Source organism: Hippopotamus amphibius, chromosome X (assembly GCF_030028045.1).
Source record: "Hippopotamus amphibius kiboko isolate mHipAmp2 chromosome X, mHipAmp2.hap2, whole genome shotgun sequence".
In the NCBI taxonomy this organism is placed as follows: Eukaryota; Metazoa; Chordata; class Mammalia; order Artiodactyla; family Hippopotamidae; genus Hippopotamus; species Hippopotamus amphibius.
Genome location: NC_080203.1, coordinates 89,348,679 through 89,373,331, shown reverse-complemented (window position 1 = coordinate 89,373,331; position 24,653 = coordinate 89,348,679). Strand labels below are relative to the sequence as shown.

General features: G+C 47.3%; 2 protein-coding genes and 1 non-coding gene across 7 annotated transcripts in view; all 3 read right to left on the bottom strand.

The window, feature by feature from the left end:
- ITIH6 (inter-alpha-trypsin inhibitor heavy chain family member 6) overlaps positions 1-7,437 on the bottom strand; it is a 32,727-nt gene extending 25,290 nt beyond the window's left edge. The window contains 3 exon segments of the mRNA XM_057717648.1: positions 3,603-3,768; positions 5,871-6,116; positions 7,386-7,437. Coding sequence (XP_057573631.1) covers positions 3,603-3,768; positions 5,871-6,116; positions 7,386-7,437 — 464 coding nt within the window.
- Positions 7,438-13,522: 6,085 nt separating this feature from the next.
- MAGED2 (MAGE family member D2) lies at positions 13,523-21,813 on the bottom strand. 5 transcript variants are annotated; one of them, XM_057717412.1, is made up of 13 exons: positions 21,727-21,813; positions 20,141-20,214; positions 19,238-19,729; positions 18,334-18,642; positions 18,151-18,214; positions 17,809-17,888; positions 17,165-17,259; positions 16,372-16,451; positions 16,236-16,278; positions 15,833-15,895; positions 14,620-14,734; positions 13,844-14,250; positions 13,523-13,657 (listed from the first exon to the last, which is right to left on the bottom strand). In XM_057717412.1, exons 2-12 carry the CDS (start codon positions 20,183-20,185, stop codon positions 13,852-13,854), a joined length of 1,785 nt encoding a protein of 594 aa, XP_057573395.1. In that variant the 5' UTR covers positions 20,186-20,214; positions 21,727-21,813; the 3' UTR covers positions 13,523-13,657; positions 13,844-13,851. The 5 variants fall into 5 exon arrangements, with proteins under 5 accessions (XP_057573395.1, XP_057573396.1, XP_057573397.1 ...); XM_057717413.1 differs by lacking the exon at positions 21,727-21,813 and adding an exon at positions 21,096-21,191; XM_057717414.1 differs by lacking the exon at positions 21,727-21,813 and adding an exon at positions 20,329-20,375.
- LOC130842798 (small nucleolar RNA SNORA11) lies at positions 14,896-15,024 on the bottom strand. Its single transcript, XR_009050575.1, has one exon. It is a non-coding gene; the product is annotated as a small nucleolar RNA SNORA11 (small nucleolar RNA).
- Positions 21,814-24,653: the final 2,840 nt, after the last annotated feature.

Sequence of the window (24,653 nt, the reverse complement as noted above, 5' to 3'; positions counted from 1 at the left end):
CTTCCCATACCTGGGTAGGTGAGAGCTTCTGGGAAAATCACATTCCTGGCTCTCCATGCTCCCAGGCTCACCAGCGGCCCCGCACCTCACATCCTATTTTTATAAACCAGAGGCACGACCCAGGTCCCAACCTCTTATGCTCCCTTCAGCTGTCACGCCACCCCATTCCCAAGAAATGCCTCCCCTCCCTCCTCATGAGAAAATTAAGGGCACCTGGCCATGTCCCTTGGCCTGCCCAACCCACCCTTGCACAGGGTCCACACACCTATATGCCTCCTCCCCCTACTGAAAGACAAAACAATCCTGCTCTGACCCCCACGCATGCCCAGCCTCCAGTATCTCCTCCACCAGCCAGACTCCTACTCTCCAACCCAGCCCATGCACCCAACTGGGTCTTCTTTAGAATCAAAAAATGTTGGCGTCTTTTCCATCCACTAAGACAACCTCCATTCGTTCCGATCCCACCCAAACTTCAAATCAGCTCCTTTTTTTTCCTGGTAGCATGCCAAGGTAATGAACTCGACAGCTGCAATGGTCTTCTCAACGACCAGTTGGTTTGAAATCTCAGTGGGTGTATTTCAGTTTTCATCACACTGCGCCTCCCTGATATATTTCACAATTGACAATCACTTCTGGTCCTCGGAAGAATCTTTCCTCCTGGGATTCAGAGATGAAGAACGCTCCTTATTCTCCTACCAGCTCTCAGGCCCATTGGATTCAGTCTCTTTTTTCAGCTCCATTTTCTCCCCCCGTCCCTTAAGCAGTGTTGCCTAACATTTGTCAGTCATGGCATGCAAAGAAAATGATTACGTTTGTGTAGCACAATGGAGGGAAGTGGTGGGGATTTAGAGCCCTGAACAGGCTGATGGCAGTTGGTGGGGCCGGTTACCCCAAGGGCTGTGGAGATCAATAGCTCCTAGACTGGGAAGCTCTGCCTTAGCAACTGCCATCCTGGATCTGCTCTTCTGGCTCTATACATTCTGCCTGGGTCACCTCCCTAGCTCTCTTGGATTCAACCTCTGAGTCTCCACTGCTGACCCCACAACTCTTTCTCCAGTCCAGGTCTCTTCACTCCTCCCCCCCATAACTTCATACCCACTCACCATTGGACCTGTTCCCCTGGATGGCCGAAGCCTTCCAATATATGCTGCCCAAACAACAAACTCATTACCTTCCTCCCATCCCGCCCCTGTGTGTCTTTGCCATTTAGAGGCACCTTCATCCACATGGTCACTCCAGATACAAACCTGAGTGTCACCCCTGAATCCTTCTGTGTCCCTCACTCCTCACATCCATCCAGCCACAAATTCATGCTGGTTTGATCTGCTGGATATGTCTCAGGTCCACTGCTCCTCACCATCCCAAACTAACAAAGCCCAAATTTAGGACTGCTTTCCCTCTGGTTTCCCTGCTTCTCATGCATGCATCTTTGCAGCAGCTGCACAGTCTGGTCTTTCTAAACACAAACCTCATGACGTCATTCCCTCTCATGGCTCCCTGGGCACGTTCAACATAAATTTTATGTTCCTTATCAAGCCCCTGCAGCACTCACAGCCTTCAGTCTCACCTCTTAGCATTTCTTGGGCCTCAAATCAATGCTCCAGGGACTCCAATCCACTTGTATTTCCCTACACACCGCTGGATATTTCCAGCCTCCACTCGTTGTATCACGCAGCCCTCAATTTGCTAGACTGCCTTTGCCTTCTGGGAGCCCCCTTCCCAACTTGGTACACTTCTTTGAATTCTTTAAGACTCAGGTCAGGCCCCCTGACCTCCTCACCCCTCATGATGGCTTCCATCATACTTGTGTTGTCATTGACAAAGCACTTCTCATCTTGTGTCATTCTTGTGTCTCTCTGTTTCACCTGGAGACAGTGAACAAGATCTGTGTGATTCTCTTCAGGGTTCCCGACATCAGCCAGCAGTGGGCATAACGGATTAAGTGCCCATGGAGTGAATGTGCTGGGCTTTGAAAGGTGGGCATACTCAAGTAAAATGGGAGGTGAATTGAGGGGTTCTTGGTTGGGGGATACAGGAATCAGAGCACACAGTGGATGGGAGTATCAGTCGTACTATTTAATGCCTAGTTCCATCTGTTCTATCTGTAGTTTTACTCCAGGCAATGCTGGGAGAGGTAAAGAATGAACAAGCAGACAAAATATACCTCTCTCTCTCTCTCTCTCTCTCACACACACACACACACACACACACACCAGAACACCAGGTTAAGGCCCTGCTGCCACCTACTGGCATGATACCCTCAGCTTCTGTCCTGAGAGGGTGAATTCCTTTTACTCCTCCCCCCCACCCCCCCACCCCCACCCCCGAGGCAACAGGCCTCTGTCATACCTCTGTGCCTCTGCACACGCTATTCCCCTCTCGCTGCATGCCCTTCCCTTCACCCTATCAGCCCAGGTGGAGGTAAAGTCTATTCAGTTTCCCTATGCTAACTTAAAGGCCAACTCCTTCAGGAAGGCTATCGTGAAACCCTCCTCGGTGGTATCCATGCATAACCCATTACAGATTTATACACAGCACTTAGAACCTCTTATGACTGCTCTGGCTCTATGTATCAGGCTACGTCAGGATGGGACATTGCAAAGGGAGATTAGGGGCTGTGTCCAGCTCATTCTTGACTTCCCACAGTCAGTGAGGACAGGACTGGCCTAGAGTAGTTTCCTGCTTGGTGGAGATGAGTCCACATATGAATGAATAGTGTAACCAAAGCACTATATTATCCCAGAGCAGAGAGAGGAATTGTAAGTGGGGTGGGGTCATCATGGAGGTGGCACTGAAGCAAGGTCTTCAAGGGTGAGGAGGACACTCACCAGTGGAGAAAGGAAGGAGCAGACATTCCCAGGGTAGCACATACTCAGGCACAGATGACTGGTAGGTTCAGGTGCTTTGGGACAATGGTGTGTGGTGTGGTGTGGTGTGGTGTGGTGTGGTGTGGTGTGGTGTGGGGCAGCTGGAGGGTGGTTTGTGTGCGGGAGGCAGTGAGAGGTGTGGCAGGAGAAGCAGGCTGGGACCAGACATCTCAGGCTGCCATGCAATTGTTGTTTTCAAGCCAAGGGTCCCGGATCAGCCTTTACGCCTCTGGTAGAGCGTGGGACCTCTGCACGTTCTTCGTGAGAGTGTGAGCTCAGAATTTTAGGGCTCCCTGTTTAGGCAAATGGCTCAAGTGAGGCAAAAAGAATTTTTAAAACTTAGAGACATCCAGAAAGCCCAAGAGAACATGAGAGTATCAGAACTGCAGAAAGTGTGAGAGACTAATCACTGGCCAATGGTTCCCTTTCCAAAAGGTCTGGTTAAGAGTAGGCTATGACTTGCTTCAGTCAGGAATGTATTCACCTGGATCTTGATTCAGTCTATACAGTTGCAAGTCTCCAACTGTTTGGGGGCCACACGTGCCTTCCCAGGTGTGAAGTCATGTGTCGCTACACAGCATCCTGTCCGTGTTCACTAGTCCTCACTGATCCCTAGGGAGGAACAAATAAGCACCTTGTGGAGGCCAGCACCTTGTGGAGGCCAGCACCTTGTTTCCCAGGCCTGTCTGACTCCAGAGCCCATGCTCTTTCCATTCTCCTGGCCCTCTCTCCTGCATGTCTCCAATGATGTCCTCCATGACTACATCATACTGGACCACGAAGTTGGCCCTGATGTCTGAGCTGTAGAAGACAGGCCGATCTTGCAGTGTTGGGCAGAAGGTAATTCGGACACAGGTCCCTCCGCTCTCAATCCTGGTGGATGGGGGTGAGTCAGCCTCACCTGCATGGGTGGGGAGGGGCTGGGTGGTATGGAGAGCTCACCAGGCAGAAAGCCAGGTAAAGGGACATCAAAAGGGGCAACATCTAGGGAGGGTGAGAAGTAAGCCCTGCACCACCTGCTGCTCCTTTTGCCTGCAATGCCCCTCCACCTGCCCAAATGCCACATTCCTCTCCCAATCCTACAACCAGCTCCCCCTACTCTGCCTCTTCCAGCAAGCCCAGCTTGACAGACCCAGCCCCCACTCAGCTCCCAGGCTCTGGCAGTCTGGCCCTCACTCACAACTTCATCCTGGCTCATATGCCATCCATCCCAGAGCCCAGTCCCTGGAGGAGTGTCACATCCCCAGGAGCCTGGGTCTCCTCCAGGAGAGACCGTGTGGTGTGTGTTGTGGAGAGAGACAGATACACAGAGAGGGCCTCGGTCTCCTGCCATGCCCCTTACTGCTGTGGGAAATTGCAGTCCAGCAAGGTTCTCTTCTTGATAGAATTTCACGTGTTTTCTTCCCCCTCTGCCTTCTTGACTCTCAGAATCATGTGTGTGAATAAGCCTTTTAGCGCCTCATGAAATCACAGATGAATTTCTGGTCCCGGATGTTTGCTGAGCTGGCCACAAGATCAACTCCTCTGGAATTTCAGTCCAAGACAAATGTCCATTTAGACATGCCTCTGTGCCTCATTTTTTTCCAGAAAGTGGAAACTAGGGAATTCTGCTCCCTGCCCCCCCTTTCCTGCTACAGCTGTCAGGAAGCTTAGGGGCAAACTGAGCCCCCATACTCTCTGAGGCGCCTGCTTACATACATTCCCTTGGCTTCCTTCCTTTCAGAGGTCTTTGTTCTGTTCTATCCCCACAGGATTGGCTCTCCCCTCTGTTTTAACCTTTAAGGAGAAGAGGGGGAGGGAGCTGCCATTTATAGCTTAGGGTTTAAGAGTGCAGACTCCAAGGACTCAGATGCTGCCTGTGGGCCCCTGGACAATTTGTTCACACTCTCTAAGCCCCAGGCTCCTCATCTGTAGCACGGGAAGGATAACAGCTCCTCTTTCATAGACAATGTTTGTGCGAATTCAACGAGATCCTTTATGTAAAGCATTTGGAACCATACTTGGATCTTAGTAAGCGCTCAATAATGCTAACGATTACAATTATCATCAGGTCTTCATTACTCTGTACCAGTGATTTGCAGGGAGGAATTTTCTCAAATTCTCACAGTGGTCCTGGGCCATAGATTGCATGTCCCCATTGTACAGATGGGAAAAGTGAAGCAGAGCCAGTGAGTGATTTGCCTGCTGCCCCACCTTTGGAGAAGGTCAAAGCTGGGATTTGAACCCAGGTCTGTGTCTGTCTCTCTCCTCTCCATATTCCATACTGTCTCTCTGGGTCAGCAGGGTCAAATTAGGCAGGCTTCCAAAGCTAAACAGTTTAGTGAGAGTGGCCACATGACGTGGGTGATTTCTCTGTGCCTGTCCACTGGTCCCTCAGAGGAGGCGTCTAGGCCAGATCAGTGGTTCTCCAATCTGACTGGACATCAAGTTCACTTGCAAGTGGGTTAAAAAGATAGATTCCTGGGCCCCTCCGGGAATCTGTATTCTGACAGCTCACACAGCAATTCGGCTGTACCCAGTGTGGCCTTTAAACACCTCGAGATGAGGTCTGAAGCAAGGCTGGCAACCAGGATGTCTCTCTGGCCTACAGGGCCTGAGATGATGTCCTCTGGGGGCAGCCTGCACTTCACACTGTCCTCCCATTGCCCTTCCATTCTCAGTGGTGATTCCAGAGGAAAGTAAGTATGGCCTCTGCATCCTTAGATTTGTCAACATATGATTTCATGGAGCTGACCCAGAAACCCCTTCTCCACTTTTTACCATTTCGGGAGGGAAATCACCATTGTGGGAAATGTGGGATTTGCTGGTTTCACACAGCTTACAAAGATGAGACCAAGTTTGTAACCCAAATGTCTTCAACTGCAAACATTTCTTCTTCTTCTTATTTGAATGGGAAAGACACCTAAGGCAGAAGTGGAATTAGAGGGAAGCAGAGGCTAAAGGGGTAGGTTCCCATTTAGGGAAGGCCAGTTTTATGGTTGACCTGTAGTGCTGCCCACATGCTTGTGTGAGAGTTGGTGTGCAGGCAGCTGGTCTTCAGAGGTGGTACGTGACCATAGCCAATGCCTGTCTTTTCTGACACTGTGACCTCTACACTCAGCCTTGTCACCAACTGGCCAGGCCTCAGCCTCACCACCAGCTGGTACTGGCCCTGGTGCCACTGCAGCAGCTCCTCGTAGGCCGGGGGGAAATTCACCTCTGTGGCTGCTGCCAGGCTGGTGGAGATGAGGAACTTCTCTGATTGTGGCCCTTGGTCATGAAAGGGAGGAGGATGAAGGAGATGGGGGTCTCATGAGGGGGATGGGATCTGTTAGATGACCTAGTTCTGGCTACCCTCTCTCTTGCCCCAGCAGACCTGACCAGGCTTCTATTTCAACTAAGTCCCTCGCCCACAGTTATTCACCCACCCACTTGTTAAACTCTCTTTCTCCCTCAATCACCATCTTAAATATTCTGCCTAAGAAATTCTATCACAGGCAACTTACCCATAAGGAAACTATGTTAGTGAAAATCTGAATCTACAATAAAACAATAAGGGGCTAATGATTTGTTTTACAAGAAGAGGTTTCAATTTGCGTGCAATGCCTTTTCTCCCTCAAATAACCCCTCACACTCACCCCTCCCCCATGCTTTAGACTAAGCTTGTTTGTATGGCAGTAATTCCTCAGCATACAGTAACCAAACCCAAAGTTTCTGTGCTTGATGAAACTCTTTTGGAGGCTGGGAGGAAACACTGAAGGAAGACAATACATTTCTGCCAGCAGAATGGAACTCAGTTAGGAAACAGGATTTGATTTAGAGAAATCTCACTTGAACACATTACCGGAAGATGCCAATTCTTAAATAAGCCACATCCTGCTGGCAGGAGGAAAGTGGAAATAGGGAATTAAACTCCCGTTTTTTGAACACCTACTCTCTTACAGGTTTTGATATTCATTAACTGACATCATCTTCATGTAATCCTATGAAGTAGAGATCATTCTCTCTACTTTACAAAGGTAGAAACTGAGGCCAGGTGAGAACATGTGTAAGCCCCTGATCACACATCTAAGATGAACAAGCAAGTATGGCCTCTGCATCCCTTAGCAGAATAAACAAACAGGAAAAGGTTACTGATCAACTCATTCAGTCATTCTTTCATTCACACTTATTTACTGATTCATTCATGCATTACTCACATTACACTCACCCACTCTTCCTTTTACTCACACATTCACTCATTCCCCTTTTCTCTCACATTTACTCTCTTTGTCAATCAGAATGCTGTCAAAAAACAGACGGCTCACTCAATGGGTAAACTGAAGATAAATTAGTGAAGACATAAGTCTCCTGGGGCACAAAGTACTTTGGGGTGCCCCCTGTCCACTATCTAACGTGACACTCACAGAGACCAGGCTGGGTGAGGCAATGCTGTTTGCATGTTACAGGCAGGAGATATGAGGCCAGAGAGGGCCAGGGACATGCCCCAGGCCACACGAGGACCCTGTGAGGGACCCGGGGTAGTTTAACCCCCATCACCTGCCTCCCAGTCAGGATTCCTTTCACCAGAGCACATTGACTGCTGACTCATATTTCGTAATTAGAATGTGTGTACAGAATGCCTATATTTGTATGTTAAAATGTGTGCCTGTATCTGTACATTCGTGCAGATGATCCTCACACATCATCTGTGATTAATAACACACCCATATGTGGAAGAAGAGCAAATCACTTGCTCATCTGGGCTCTCACAAACCTAAGTGGTTCCTTTTGGTGCTGTCACTGTTTCCTTCACTGGACTGGCCATGTCTTGAGAACAGGCCACTCCAGTACCCAGCACAGGTCATGAATACTGTAGTCACTAGTAGATGTTTGTTGAATGAACAAATACATGTCTGAGTGAGTTGAGTGAGTGTCTGTGACAGATTGGGATGTTGTATGGAGCCTGTGACAAGTCCCAAGCAGAGAATCAAAGCACAAGTCTCTAGAGTTTTGGAGCATAAGCCATGCTCTTTGTCAAATAATTACCCTCCTTTTGAGAAACAGCTCCTGGCACCTGATGACTGAGTTAACAAAGATAAATTACTGGCCCTCGTAGAGTTTGAATGCCTAACCATGGGACCCCAAGTGACCATGCAAACTGAGCTGCCCATCTTAAGCTTGGTGCCATCTGATCCACCAAACCATAAAGCTGGACAGGCAATAACAGCACTCCATCACCAAAGGGCAGTTGTATAAACAAAGTCAGTCTGCAGCAGGCCCTGAAAGCAAAAGAGAGTTATAGGAGGCGCAAACTCCCATAGTCCCTACTCTTGCCACATTGCTTGCTCTCCTTCAGTTCACTCTTAGGTCCTTCAGCAGCTTACCGAAGAAGAAAAAACCTAGGAGCATGGTTTGCAGATGACACTGTATGATAAGGAGGAACTAACTGGAAGTTAACAGCCCCACTGAGATGTGACCCTGATGGGAAGGAAGGGAAATTCTCCTAGGAGACAAAACTCAGAGCTGTGCATCTGGTTGATCTCTTAATTCAGAAAGTGACCTGGCCGGGGCACTGATCAATGCCAATTAACAGTCTGGTCAGATGGTCAGACACTGGGAAGGAACAAGATCACAGAACTGATAGTGATAACAACAAGGCAGCCAAATAATTAGAGATATGTAAGAGATATGCCTTATGTGTAAGGTACAGTCCAATTGCTTTGCCTACATATATATGTGGAGTAAGTGAATGGATCTCTCGGAATGGGCTGAGTGTGAGAATATTTGTATCTCATGTGAATGCTTACTAAAGGGAGCATGATGACCCAGCCTGTGGAAATCTGTCACCCTCTTTCTCTAGACATCTCAGAACTTGTTAGATGAGCCAATGAACAAAACTGCCATTGTAGAAAGGATGGATGTTATGCAGGGATTTGACGTGGATTTACCTTCACATAGGTTGACTTGGCTACCAACACTGTTGACTGCCCAATTTCTCAACAGCAGAAACCCCAATATGTCACCATTCCCTGGGGAGAGCAAGAAGTCCTTGGATGACAGAGGGATTACATTGGACCTCTTCCATCAGGGAGTGGGAGTCAACTTATCCTTATGGAAATAATCACATATTGTGGAACAGATCTGCCTTCCCTGGTGCTTTCAGCAACACCATCATCCTTGGATTTTCTAATTACTTTATACACTTTGTATGTCATTGAAGTATCCCATACAATATTTTTTCTGGCCAAAGAACACATTTCACAGTGAAAGAGTTAAGACAAATGGTCTAACGACAATGGGCTTACGTGTACTTATCACATACACCTTTGCAGAAGGGTGGGATGGCCTATGGAAGATTTAATCTTGGTGACAGCAAACAACACTTCATGAGGTTTGAGGACCATCCTGCAGAATTCAGTGTATTCTGTAAATCAACAACCAATACAGGATGCTCTTTTTCCCTTAAAAAAGAACACATAGGTCTAGAAACCAAAGGGTGGGAATGGGAATCACACCTCTCATCACTTCACTTATTGAAACAATAGCAAAAATTTGATTGACAGCAAGTTCAGACTTCCACCTGGCCACTTGGAGTTCCTCATGACATTTAACCAATAGGTAAAAAAAAGGGGGGGGGGCGGTGTTCACTATGTGGCTGGGATGAGTGATCCCAACTATCAAGGGGAAATATGGAGTCTGTCTGCTACACAATGGGGTAGGGAAAAGCATGTCTGGAACCCAGGAGATTCACCACACCACCCTAGCACTGCCATGTCCAGTGGCAAAAGGTCAATGCAGATTACAGCAAGCCAATACAGGTAGGACTTCCAAGAGCTCAGATTCCACACAATCATTTCGGAGGTAAACTTTAGGGTCTCTTAGGAGTATGATGCACAACTTAATCCTACAAGGCATGCTCAAGATTGCTGGATGTACTGGAGCAGGGCTTAATCTACCTCCTACATATGAGTATATGAGTCCCAGGAAATCCCCTTGGTACCTTCATCCACATCATACTCAGTGATGATCCAAAGATTATGCAAATGATACAACAGCTGTACACACAGGGCATGGTGGTTCAATATATAATCTAGTTCATAGCTTGCAGCATATCTAGAATGAGTTGCAAGGTAGGTAGAAAAGGAAAGGATATCACCCCAAAATTTCTAGACTTGAGGCTGGAGATAATAGGTAATAAGATTTGGAGTGATCTCCTTTTGAAGAGGTGAATGCCAGTTATACATGGATTGATAGTATTATGTTGGACCAAGGCATTTTTCTAAGTATAAGTTTGGAGAAAAATATTGTCCATTTTGTTTTCACAAATGGTTGGTCTCTAGTAGATATTTCTTGTTTTCTTTTCCTCTCTTCCTTTCCTTTGTTTTTTTTTTTTCTTTCTCTCTCTCTTTCTTCATTTCCCCTCTGCCAACCCAGCATTCATTCTACTTTGTTTTATTCAGTCCAGGTGAAATGTTACTGTAGGGCTTTATTCTCAATGCAAGGGTAAAGGGCAGATAGGATGGTGAGTAATCACCCCCAAGGGAGTGAAAATTGGTCCTTGTGGAGGACAAAAATCACAAAAAAGCTTTCACAAAAATTATAATAGTTTGTGGCCCTCTAAGGCTCAACTCTACCTGACTAAATCTTATTCTTTAGTTTTTAATTTCTCTTACTGGGTTTTCTTGGGTCACATGACCAGCAATAATGCAGAAGTCATGGAAGATACACAAAGTGTACACAAGATTAGCTCTACAAAATCATGGCGAATAGATGGCTATGACTGGAAGACTTTCAATACATTGCTAATTCTAGCAGAAGTGACCTGCTTGTGCCTTTTGGCTGCCATTGACTGCCTTTAGGTTTGATCCTCAGCGGCTCTGTGTGTTGTTTGGGCTTTGAGAATTAAACAAAAATGGCTTTTATTTAATTCTACAAAAGTTATTCAATCTATTATTAATGTCAAGTACTGACATTATCTGAATGAATATCCAGCAGCTAGTTAAAAGTTTTCTCATCAAGCAACACTTAAAAGTTAATTACACTACAAATAATTATTAAGAAATTAATTTAAAATTTCATGTTTCATTTTTGCTGAAAACATAAGTTTTGGACAGTATTTTAAAGTTTTGATTACACTGCTATTATCATCACAGTTATATAAACTGCTAATTTACATATATAATTTGATACATTACAATGTAAATGTTACATTTAAAGCTGCTCAGCAAATAAAGTTAAATGCTCACAGCTTTTTCAAGTTAAACTTTTAAAGATTTTATTTAGTCATTATAAACCCTGTACTGAATAAAAAATCTTTTTATGTATAAAGTGAAAATATATAGTTATTAAATAGATATACAGCATATCTGTGGTATTCAAATTTCATCGGGGCTAGCAATTAGGACAAAAATATCTAAATAGGCTTATTGGGGGGGGTGATAAAAAATAGATGGAGAAACTGCTCTAGGGGCTCTTCCCACTCCTAGCCAAATGGAAGATACATGATACATTCTAGAATTATTTAGAATTTAATTAATGATATGCTGTGGGAGTTCATTCATTACAGCAGTGGCCTCCAAGCTGATAAAGGTAACAAAAACATGAACCAGGGTCTGTCCCCATTTCCCCTGGCACTCCCTCCTAGCTCTGGCCACTTCCACTTGCCTGGAACCAGATTTGATCTCTTCCTCCCTGACTCACATGCCTTCAGTCCTTACACTTGGGACTTGCGTAGTGAGAAAAAGTCCATCCTTTGTCCTGTCAAAGCCTAAGCCTTGTAGGAAAGGAGAAGAGGTGGGGAGCCCTGCAAACCTGGCGGTCTGCAGAGGGAAGGTCAGCGGGAAGGTCAAAGTTCTTCATGACTATGATTCACCCTTATCTCTATCAAGCACTTGGAACTCAATTTTTATCAGAATCACAGTCCCCAAGGTCCTTGCCATCCCTTGCTATCACCCCCCACCATTCCATTTTCAGATGGACATCACCTGGGAATCTGAGAGGGCCCTGGACATGGTACCTATCCACTAGAGAGTCCTTTCTAAGTCTAAGTTTCGCTGACCTTGTCTACATCTCTCAGGTACTATCTACCCCTTGAGGGCACCATGGCCTATGGAATTAACGGAAGAACCGTTGCTTTCAGTGGAGAACACCTCGGCAGCAAAAGCAGGTCTCAACTTATGACCAAGACAAGGAAGTACCTTACTCCGGGTGCAGCTTTTTCTTTTTTAGATCCTGTTCCCTAAGCAATAAACCTTGTCCCTTTACTGCTTATAGAGTCTACATGAGGGGAAAGGCAGCTGTTACTAGAGCCTCATTGTCTCTAAGGCTCTGTCCCAGATTAGGAGTCTCATAATGTGGGGATTAGATGGTGAGAGCTTCCTGGAAAGAAAGGTCCAGGGAAGTAGTCCCCCAAAAAGTGGACACCTTCAAATACACAAGGGGACTTTGGCACGTGGTTCACAGTGCTCCTCTCCACCCCAGCTCCTGCCTCCATCCTGGGTGATTTCACTGTCCATCCTGGGTGATTTCACTTTTCAAATGGATAACCCAACTAATATCCCATCTTTCCAGGCCACTGACCCCTCATCTCTAGGAACCATCATCTTTTTTCCCGTTTAACCACCTACTCCTTGGACCTTGCCATCACCCAGAGCTCTCTGCTGTCTTTTTAAATATAATTACCCCACTGTCTGACCATCTGACTAGTCCCCCAGTTCAACCTTCCAGTTCTCATAACACTCCTTCCCAGACACCTAGAACACTGCACATAGCAGGCACTTAGTATACTCACTTAGTATGTTCTGCCTTGTTCATAGACTTCAGAGACTCCTGTCCACAAACCCCTGCACTGTCTCCCAATCTGTCACACAATCTCCTCATCTTCCTCACCAAGCCTGCATGGGTCCCATGGTCTATCTCTTCCACCATTCTGTGAACCTACTACGTGTCAGACACTGTGCATACAGCAACAAAGATGCAGACTCACACTCACTGCCCTTGGTCTTGTCCTTATTCCACAACCAAACAATAGAACTAAAACCTTGGAATAAACTAACACTCATCTTGATTCCTACAAGATTACTGAGCACCTTGCCACAGGAAAGGAGTCTCCCAAAAATCATGGGCTCCATGCTCTACTGGGGCCTCCCCACTGCCTGACATCCTTCCACAGTTCCCTCTCCAAGTCCTTTCTGTACACTCTCTTCCCATAGGCCCTGTCCTCCCACCTCCTCAGGGACTGGGCTGCATGAGTCAGCCTTCAACATCTCCCTGTCTTTTGGCTCCTGCCTGCTCACGTCTCTCTTTTCCTAAGAAAATTCCTGTTTGTTCCTGTATCTCCCTTTGGCTACCTGCCTCTCTCTCCTTCTTGTTTCATCCAAATTTCTCAAAAGGAGGGTCGATACTTGGTGTTCAATCTCCTCTATTTTTCTGCTCCAGACTTGCCCACCTCAGGGCTCTTCTTCAAAGTGTGTCCTCTGTGCCTACAATCCCCATGATTCCCCACGCCACTGCAATCCTGCCTGCTCTAGGGACTAGTAATGGAGCCCAACCTATCCCAGAGAAACGTGCTAATCTTGCTCCACTGAATTCAACAATGTCACCTCAAGTTAAGCACAGACTGAGGCGGAAACTTTCCCAGTTCATTTTAAAATGTGATACCAAAACATGACAGCCCACCAAAAAAGGCAATAAACTCAGAAATGGCAAATAGATTTAATGTAGAGTGTCAATTTCAATTGATTGATAGTGACTGCCTAGGGTGCTGTGTTGAGTACGTTTCTGAGGATGCACCCTGGCTCGAAGAGAAAGACTGCTGGGATTAGGAATATCTGAAAACACAAGTAAAAGAAAATCAAAAAGTCAATTGATATCCACCAAAAAGGAAGGAATAAAATGCCAAAAGTAGTGTTTTCTCACACTCTCCATGTGGTCCTCCAACCTTGGCCTTCCTATAACCACCCAGCTCCTCATTCCATCCCCATAAGCCCCAGCTGCCCCCAAGTCTAAATAGATACCTGAAATCTCACTTGTAGGAGAAACCACAGGCACCAGAGCTGCCACTGGTGCTGGCACCAGCTCCACCAAGGCCCGCGAAGAGCCCAAATGTGAGAGTGGCTGTCAGGTTGGTGCTGGCACCAAAGCTGCCGCCGGCACTGGCACCAGCGCTGGCACCACCACTCTCCTGGGCTTTGGCTTTAGCTTCGGCTCCTGCTTGGATCCGGGCTTTGGCCCAGGGTCCAATATCAGCTTCATCCCAGTTGCAGGGCCCAGCAGCATTCTCAGAGCCTAGCCCAATGCCCATCCGAGCTCTAATCTCAGCCCTTGCCTTGGCTTCAGCTGCAGCCTCAGCTGCAGCCTTCATATCTGCTTCCATTGCCTCTCGGTACTGAGCTGCCCATTCCTTGGGATCCTTCTTTTGTACCTGAAACATGAATAACAACCATCTGAAGGATCAGAATCTGAGCACTGAGCGCCTACTCTATGCAAATTATAATAATACGATAAATACTACTAGTAGTTATGCACCTAATATTCCATCCCTGCTCTGACACTTATCTCTGTGACCTTGGACAAGACACCTAACAACCTCTCTGAGCCTGAGTTTTCTCATCTGCAGTAAGGCAATGACATGTCAGTTATAAGGATTAAACGATTCAGATAAAGTGTCTGCACATTAATACAGGCTTCAGAATGTTCATGCATGAGCTGCAGGCTGCTCTGCACACAGCCTACCCCAAACAGTGGCACCCCATGTTCTTCGTATGCCAAGCTTGGGCAGCTCTCCAATTACCTTGCAGGCAAACTTGAGGACTTTCATCTTGCTGGTCTCATAGTAAGAGCGCAGGCCCCAGAAGAACTCATACTCAGGGGGATTGCTATTAGGAACTCTGGCATAGTCCAAGTACCTTGAAACGAGAGGTTCAAAGCCTTTATGTCTATAAGACCACTCACGGTCCACTCATTCATTTAGGTGGCAAACTCCCCTACTAAATACTGCAGCTTTTCTTCTAATATCCAGCCCTATCTCACTGGTCTTGCCCAGCAGCGATGTGGAGGTGCAGGGGGCACATGTAGGGTATTCGTTCATAAGAAGACCACAAGTTTTGTGCCCCTTGTCACAATAACCCAGATTTCTGTTGGGTGTGTTGTAAACAGAGAAGCCATTTCTTCAGGCTCCGTGCTCTGAGCATACCCCACCACAGGGCTGTTCCATGGCCTGGCTGAACCCTGGGACAGTCCACCCTAGAAAATAACTGTACAAGAAGAAATGGTCAACCAAGAGCAGTGGACTCCATATGTACTCCCTGTGTGTTCATTTGTGTATGAGCACACAGACGTGTGTGCTGGTGCACCTGTGTGAGTGCACACTTGTTCTCCAAGGACCAAGAACTGGGTGGGCCCTGGCCAGAAAAGTCAGAAGGGCTGGGCTTCAGGTCCAAATAGATCCTTTACCAGCCAGGGCCATGCTAAGACTTCCACTCTCCAAACCCCAGGCTCCTCAGCTGATCCTGGGGATGAGATGACAGCAGCTATTCTGCAGGGTAGTTATGAAAATGAAATGAGATGTACTAGTCAAGACCCCAGCACAGTACCTGGCTGCCAAAAGCTACCATTCTATAGCATTTCTTTATGGAAATTAATTTTTATGAAGCCCTAGCTAGCATAGTAAAAAGAACCAAGGTAGTGGGGCCAGGATCTAAATACAACCCTTCCATTTGCTACCTGTGTAATAACCCTGAGCAAATTACTTCAACTCTCTGAGCTTTAGCCTCCTCACACGTACAATACTGGTGATGACAATCCCTCCCTTGAAGAATTGTTCCAAAGGCATATGTCAGGAAATGTGTGCTCCTGTTCTCTGTCACTACCTCAGGAATAAGCTACCACTTGCATATGCACACATATACACATGCACAAGCACACACACATGCACCATAGCTTTATTACTCAGTTCTAAGACAGGCAAAATACATGTAACACAGCAACACCAGACAGACACTTACTTCTGCTTCACAAACTCATCAGTAATGAGCTTCTTCACATCCCCAAAAAGCGAGTGATGTATCCTGACAGCAGAAAACAATAAAATAAATACATACATATATAATTACATACACAGGTATAACCAGGGCTGTGGCACTTCCCAGATGTGGGCAGAGACATTTCCAACATGGAAAAGAGGCATCCAGCATAAGATGGAAGCTCCATTGAAGTCTAAGAGTCAGTGAGACAGAGAGCAGAGTTCAGGACCATTTCCCTGTCCACCCAGGTCAGAACCCTGGACCCTCTACCCAGTCCAGAAACCCCGCCCACTCCACCAGACCACCAGGATGATGCAATCCTGGGACCATCCTCTCTTGCCAAAGGACAACACGGACAGCAAGCACTGACAGAGCCCAATCATACCCAGGGCGCAGCCCCAACTTGCGCAGCACCTCCCAGATGACAGCTGCAAGGGGAGGCAAAAGGAAATGGGATAGAAAATGAACATGTGGAATTCCAACCATGACCCCCCAATTCAGCTGCCAGCCCAGCCACTCACCCTCACTGGACCGATTTCCATTCATGAAAATGATGCTAAGAAGCACCATGAGGAGACCCAGTTTTGGTGAGTCCTTGGTCCTAGGAGAATAGAGAGAAGGGACACAGATAAGGTTTACATCCAGCAGCCATCTGCAAAAAAAACCACACCAGCCAGCTCACTACGCTAGCTTCTCCCAGATTCTTCAGATATGAGAGAATTCTGCCCAGTCTATGCTTCAAGCTCTGTGTGACCCTGGGCAAGGCACTTAGTCTCTTGAGCCTAGTCTCCTATTCATAAAATGGGAAAATCACATCCTCTTCTCTCCAGGTTGCTGAGAGGATAAAGAATGCCTGTCAACCTGGTACAATTCAGGCACCCAGCCAATGTGAGTCCCTTCTTGCTCTCCCAGACCCCTCAGCTCCAAGAGAATTCTAGACACAGCCCCACTGATGCTTCTGCCCTTCAAGCATCATGATCCACTCATATACTAGGAAGCCCTCCTGTGAGAACCATTCTACCAAGGCCAATAGGAAGAGACAAGCAATGACAGGTCTCCTCTCCTGGAAAGCTTCTGGAAAAACAGAAAACCCGACAGTAGGAGTGCCCTGTAGGCTTCTACACCCTCAGTCAATCATAATCATGTACCACTATTGTGTGCAGGGCTCCAACTGTGTGCAGGAGCTAGAAAAGGAGTTTTTAGGCTCTGTCTTTCCCTACTTCATAAATGGGATGTGGGGAGAGGACAGGGATGGAGTAGTACTATGGGCAAAAGCAGAAGCCTCCCTCCCATCCCAGCCCTATCCCAGCTTACGTTCCTAGTATGCCTGCATCAGTGGGCTCTAAGGTGCTGAGAAGAATGTACAAGTGGTCATTCTTATCAATTTCCTTTAATTGGATCCCAAATACCTGTGGATGGGGAGAATAGCTTGTGAGATCACAGAATTCAGCTTCCTGGGCATCCCACAGCTCCCTATGTACCTAGGGGTGTGTGTTTGTATGTGTGTGTGTGTGTGTGAGAGAGAGAGAGAGAGAGAGAGAGAGAGAAATAAGTGCGACAATGCACATAAAGCACTTAGCTAAGTGGCCAACACACGGCAAACAGGCAACAAATGCATTATTGTTATCAACATCATTTCTGTGATTAGTGGGAATCTAGGGAGCCAGAGAGTGGGGAATGAAAGGTAGCGGTGAGCATCTGAAGTACATTATAGGACATGTCCAGCAGTAGACAGAAGCCAGGACTAAGCTGGGTGGCTTGGGTTCCAGCTGTGATTTTACCACTGACTTGCTGTGTGACCTCAAGTTAGTTTATGCCCCTTGCTAGGCCACTGTCTGCTCATCTGCACAGTGGTGGGGCTGGATTAGTCTCTGTGGTGCCCCCCAGAAGAGACATATACACCTTTGTTTGATTCAAGGCTTCCCCATTGCACCCATCCCCCAGGTCTGCCCCTTCACCTTCTCCAAGGAATAGCCTGCTCGTTCAATGATTTCAGGGTACACATCAGTGTATTCTTTGATGATGTCCTTCAGCATGTCTGCAAGGGGAGAGTGTTGCAAAGCACCTGGGTTGAAGTGAAGCCAGGTGGCCCCCATACCCAAACTATAGACCCTTTACCAACCCTGCTGTGGGTGGCACAAACAGGTTCTGAGCTAATGAACAGAGATGCTATTACTGTCAAATTAGAACTTTGGGAGGACAGAAATGGGAGCAGAAGAGCAAGAAATGCCCTCAGCACATGGGGGAGAGGGCAATGGAGGGCAGAGCTGGGGGAAGGGAGGTGGTTAGTAGGACTCTACCTGAGCGTTTGATGGGAATCTTTGTCTGGTCTTTAACCAACAGGTACTTCACCAAATCATTTGCCTGGGAGAGAGGAAAAGATGGAAAGATCAAAATATGTTCGCAGAAGACTTGAGAGGATGGCAGAGAAGAGAGTAGACAAAGCAGTGAATAATGCAGAGTGGAGAGGACAGGGTTCTTACCCTCCCTTGCAAAAGCGCCACATCCCGAGATGGTGGTGCTTCAGGTTCTTGGGATGACTGGAGCTTGGCAGCTCTGCGGCGAGCCTTGCCCCTACGGGCCTTAGGTGACCTCAGAGAAAGCAAAGCTCTCCTGGCCCAAGCAGCCAACCGAGTCCTTGATGCCCTGCGGGCCCAAAAGGCTATGGGGCCCCTTGAAGCCCTGCGAGCCATTGAGGCCATTAGGGCCTTTGAGATCCTTCGGCCACCCGTGGTTCCAGAAGCCTGACTCTGATCACTGCTGCCATCCTCTTCCCCATTCAGATGCTTCACCTGCATCAACAGAGAGTAAGCACAGCATTGCCGGATGAAGCAAATGGTCCTTTTCCCTTATTTTCTCTCTTCCAGAAGTCCCCTCTAATCCCACCCTTGTAGTAACAGCCTGACTCACTAGACATTGGCCATGTTGAGTCTTGGATTTGTCTTTCACCAGTTTACAACCAGGAGTTTCATCTTCCTACTAGGCCAAAAGCAACCCAAGGGTAAGGCCTGAGGCTTCTCCTCTTCATGTGTCCACCACTGGCTCTGCTTATACCACCCTGGACAAGTCACTCCACTTCTCTGGGACTCAGCTTCCTGCTCTACAAAACTAGATTACTTTCAGGATTTAATGAGATAACCTGTGTGAATATGCCTAGCTCAAGGCCTGACATATGGTAGGCTACTATGTAAATACAAACTGTATTTCATTCAGATTGCAGCTGTGTGTATTCCTGCCTCATGTCCCCACCAGTCTGTGAGCTTCCTGAAGACAGGAATTATATCATATTCATCTTAGTGTCCTGCCACAGCCTTGATGAACAGAGAAAACTTTCTAAAGGTTTACAAAACCATGAACCAACCGAGAAAAGAAAGGCAAGGGTCTTACCTTTCGGGCTTTCTTGGCCTTGACCTTGGGCCGCGTATCCTGATTCTCCTGAGCCTGTGCAGCTGCACCCTCAGGCTCAGGTTCATCTGCCAGAGCCTGAGAGGCAGCAGCCTCAGTCTCCAGGGTCTTTGCATTGACCTTCGTATCAGGCACACAGCTGACCTTTTTGGTCTCAGTAGCAGGCATTGTCACAGCCTGATGGTCAGCATTCTGCATCTTGGTGTCAGCTGCCAGACTCTTCTTTTCAGCTGCCAGAACCTGGGTATCAGTTAGCTTAGTGGTAGGTGAGGCCTGAGTGGCAGATACCTCCTGAGCCTCTGTGGCTTTTGAGGCCTCTGTGGCCTTTGAGACCCCTGCAGCATTTGAGACCTTCACAGCCTTTGAGACCTCTGGTGCCTTTGAGGCCTTCGGTGTCTCTGAGACCTCCAAGTTCTGGGTCACTGTTAATAGAGTCTGCATCTTCAAGCCACAGTCCTCTTCTGAAGCTTCAGCCTACAAGAGGAAGCAGGGAAGCTCACAGTCCTTCTCCCCACCCCCAACTAGGCAAATGGCTCCAAAATTCCAGGGCCTCACTTCTCTGACCTATACTAACTTCTACTTGCAGTGTGCTCTGACCACCTCAGCCCAACAAGGCTTCCCTTTCCTCTGAGCAGAAGAGGGGCGGGCCCACGCTGAGCAGAAGAGGGGTGGGCCCGCCCCGCCCCGCCCCGCCCCGCCCCGCCCCGCCCCGCCCCGCCCCGCCCACCTTCCCTCCCGCCTTCCCCCCTCCTTCCTACCCTCCACTTGGGGGTGGGGGGCGGCACCCAAACAGGGAGGTAGGTGGAGAAGAGCTGGGATCGGAGAGTAGGTGCCAGGGGCTGGTGAGCAAAAGCAGCTAGGGAGAGGGCAGAAGGAAGGGCTTACCTGGAAGCGGGTTGGACCTGTACCACTCTCGCTTGTGTCAGACATGTCTCAAGTTGGCCTGGCAAGAGCTGAGCCTGAAGGAGAGAAGGCCTGCGTCAGAGGCGAGCCCACTGAACGTCCTCTTTCCAGCTCTGCCTGGAGGCTGATCCCCACCTTCCCTAGGGTCCCAATCCCAAACCCTCCCCCACCCCAAAGGACTCCGTTCTCAAATTCAGTAATCCAGAGCGCCTAGGACTCAATTCTCTGCAGCCGCACCCTCCCCTTCTTCAGGAGGATGTGCCAGCGCGGCAGCTCTAAGGACCCCGCCCCTTTTCCCAGTGCAACCCCCCCCAGCTGCAAGTCGACAGTGCGCATGCGCATCCGTTGTAGGGCCCATCTCAGCCCCGCCCGCTTTCCCAGCAGAATCCCTTTCTTTGCTGTCCACAGTGCACATGCGCATTTGGCAGCTGGCTTCTCTCCAAGCTGGCCCTTCTCTACACGCCCCTTTCTAGCGATCCATAGTGCGCGTGCGTGATAGTCACGGACTCAGTCCAGCACCTTTTTCCAACACGCCCCTCTCCGATCCCGTAGTATTATACCATTTGGTCCTGCCCCCTCCCCAACAAGCGTCCTTCTCAAATTGTCGCTGCGTCTGGTGGTCCTGGCCCCTCCCCTACTGACATCCACGTACATCCACAGCACCGTCCGGGTCCCGCCCTTTTTCATAATACGCCCCCCCTCCAAACAGAGGCCAAGCGCTTCTTGGTTCCGCCCCTTCCCTAATACACCCCCCTCCTCAAATCAGTATTGAGCTGGTGATTCCATCTTGGGCCCAATCAAACAGGGTCTGGTCCCCTCCCTTCCCGGCCGGATGGATCCGGTACGATCCGGTCCTTAGAACAGGATTTCTCCAGATCCCAGAGGGTGGGGCCGACCCCTCCCGGGCTCGGATCCTGAGCTGGGCCCCGCTGCTCACCTCGTCCTTCTACAACTCCTGAATGCGTCAACTCCCTCTGAGCCCCTCATAAACTCAGAGACTGCCCTCCTCCCTCCAGGCCGGAAGTGGTCCCGCCCCTTTCCGCCTCCCTAGGGGGCCTCTGTCCCAGCCTGTGTGCCCTTCCCCCCTCCCTGTTCCTCACGCCTTATCCCCCACTCGGTACCACTCCGTATTCCCACTGCCTTGCTTGCCTGCTCCCTATTTCATCGCCATTCTTATTTACCCTACAGAATTCCGTATTCCCATTCCTTACATCCTCCTTCGTGTTACCATTGCACCCCCTCCCCTAGTATTCCTTAACCCTTCTCTACATCCCCTGTTTTCTTCTCTGAATTTCCACTTCCCCTGAGTACCCCCCTTCCCCCTCATATTCCCCATCCACCACTCAACACACCCGGTTCCCAGTTTTTCTCCCCCTCTTCTTCAACTAGTCTCTGCTCTCCAGTCCGTACAGCCTACTACTCTCTCGGTGGTCTTCGTTGCCTACATCCCACTCCGAGTAACCTCTCCTCTAGCTGCAGTGGTGCAGTAAAAATTGCCCACCTGCCTGGCTCTAGGTTCCAGGGGACTGGAACCACTGTCTGGAACCCCCAATCTCAACGTCCCTCACCTTGTCCTCAAGCGAGTCCGGAATTCGTCTGCCCTCTCTCAGTGCCTCTCGAAGTCTCAGCCTCCTGGACTAGAGCTGCAGCCAGCCCAGCCCAGCCCAGCCCCTTTCCGCAGCCCCCTGCCACCCCCCTTCTCCTTCCTCGGGGGTGGGGCAATGGGGCCCCGCTCAGGGCTGTCTGACGCCAAAGCCCGTGTTTATGCCGCTGTACCAGGCTCGGTCTGAAGCCATTCCAAACCAAAACCACCCCCTCAAAGCGATTCATTCATTGACTGTATTTATTTTTATATCTTTATTTTTGCTTATTGCAAAAGTAATGTGTTGTAGTTGTGAAATTTCAAATTATGCAGAAATATGTAACATACCAATGAAAGGCCACCCTTAGCTCATGCCCCAGAACACTATTAACGTTTTGGTATACATTCTTACAGATTTGTTTCTATTCATATACTGATTATTTGGGTTTTCTCCCCAGAAATGGTACGCTATACCTATTGTTCTGTGACCAGGGTTTGTTGGTGTTTTTTTCCCCCAGTTATATATTCTAAACAGCTTTCCATAGTGCACATTTTTTTAACTGCTCCATAATCTTTTCTCTGTAAATGTCCCATAATATATTTAACCAGTCCAAGATACATAGACATTTAGATTGTTTCCATTTTTCATTTACTAGTACAAACAGTGCTGACTCCATTTTGATACAAAACTTGTCAACTTACTCTAAAAAGATACACAGAATAACATTCCCACCAGCAATATTTCTTGCACGTTTATATGTTGCACATATTATAAATATTTTTCATGTTATTTAGGATAATCTTTGCAATACAAAAAGGTTTAATTATTATGTAATGAAATGTATCAGGTTTTCCTTTATCATGACTGGATTCTGCCTCATACTTAGAGATGCTTTCCACACTCCTATGTTATAATAATCACCTTTTTTTTTCCAAGCAGTTTTATGGCTTTATTATTTACATTTAAACATTTGATCACTCCACCATTTGTTTTGCATAAGAATTATTTTCCAAAAATATTAGCCTCAACCCTACACCATGTGCAAATTAATCCATCTTTTCCCCCCACTAATCTGAAATGGCACCTTTACCATATAATAAATTCACTTAAGTATCAATAATTGGCACTATTCAAGAGAACAACATAAGACATAAAAAATGGAAAGTAGACAACATTATCATTAATTACAGAGTATATGAATGCAGACCTGGACAACCTGGGAGCATCAATTAATGTTGTTAGAAACCATAATAAAATTCAACACAGTGGTAATTCATAGAATTAATATTCAATACCTTTCCTACAACCAAAAGTAATTCAAATGGTTATATTTTCTGCTTTATGAAGTCACCTTTTCCTTTATTAAGCAAGTAAAATATGAATCCCTATGCTGTATGGGCAATTCAGCATATACACACACACACACACACACAGACACTTTACAGATATTTAAAGTGGGCTTCTGTTCTCCTTTTTCTCTAAATTGTTGCTTCCTCCAAGTTTGTGACATCAGCTTACCACTTTCTTGCCTCCTAGGTACTCTCCCCCATCTACAGGGCTTTATTTCACACTAGACACAGCCCTTCCCTTCTCCCAGTTCTAGTACCCCAAATTCCCATCCCTTTCAAATCATAGCAAGCTTTGAATGCCAAGATAAAGACTTTGGTCTTGATCCTGTGCTCACTGAGAGGTTTTTGAAGAGTTCTAGGCTTGGATACAACATAGACTTGTGTTCTAGAAAGAACACCACTCTAGCTGCCTAACCCATTAGGAGTATGGATTAGATGTCTTCCTGGAAAAAGGGAGAGTAGTCATCCAGGTAAGCAATGATTGTGATTAGGCCTAGAGTGGTAGCAGTGGAGGTGGTGAGAAGGGACTGAATTCAGAAGATATTAAAGAAATAAAAAGCAACAAGACGTTATGAACAATTGGATATAGGGAAAGAGATGATGAGGGAAGTGTCAAAGGGAACTCTTGGGAATCTAGTTTGAGAGATCAAATGTGTAGATAGTAACCCTTTTCACTAAGATATGGAATACTAACAAAGGGGAACTGGGCATTGATTTTGAGGTATGTGTACAACATTCAAGTGGAAATGTCCCACAAGCAGTTGAATATACATATCTGAAGCTCAGGGAAGAGGTCTAGGCTGAGGTTACAGATCTATAAGTCATCCATATATAAATGATTCTTTAATCCATGGGAAAGGGCAAGAGTACCTGGGAAGAATAAAAACCTTAGAAGAGATGGGGTTCAGGGAAGAGCCCTGGAGGCCAACAGCAACCTCAGCATAGGTGAAGGAAAAGGAGGCCAGGAGAGAGACAGATAAGTATTGACCAAGGAGATAGGGAGAAAAGCAGGAGCAAGTAATGTCACAAAACCAAGGGAAGAGAATATTTCAAAAGGAGGGAGGGGTCAATAGTGTTGAATACTACCCAAAGGTAGTATTCAAGAAAAGACCTGAAAAAATGTCTAGGGATTGTAGCAGTCAGGCAGTGGTCTGGTCTCTGGTGACCTCGGAGGGGATAGTTTCAGTACAGACACTTGTGGCATAGGTTGCTAGTTGTTTACCCCTATATACATTCTCCTCTCCTTCCCTCGTAATAGAACATCTGATTTTTATCTGGACACATAGCCTCCTGGAATAAAGGCCATGATGACAAGGGTCACACCCTAAGGATAGTGGAGGATTAAACTAAAAAGAATCGGGACTCTAACAATTTCATAGTGCCACCATACCAGGTTTGGACTGCGTAACTCTAGATTTCTTTTAGGTGAGATAAATGCATGTATGTCCTATTGAAGCCACTGTTTGGGAGTCTATGCTATGCAGCAGTTTTGTGATTGCAGTGAGTTGAGATGTGAATTGCAGGTGAGGTATTCCTGACAGTGAGTATAAACTACTCTTTCAA

Excerpts from the sequence above, each read along its gene's own strand:
- MAGED2 (XM_057717412.1), bottom strand. The coding sequence starts at position 20,185 with ATGTCTGACACAAGCGAGAGTGGTACAGGTCCAACCCGCTTCCAG. Across the intron at positions 19,730-20,140 it reads CAGGTCCAACCCGCTTCCAG|GCTGAAGCTTCAGAAGAGGA; the intron begins GTAAGCCCTTCC and ends TTCCTCTTGTAG. Across the intron at positions 14,251-14,619 it reads TCCTCAAGTTTGCCTGCAAG|GTACAAAAGAAGGATCCCAA; the intron begins GTAATTGGAGAG and ends TTCATGTTTCAG.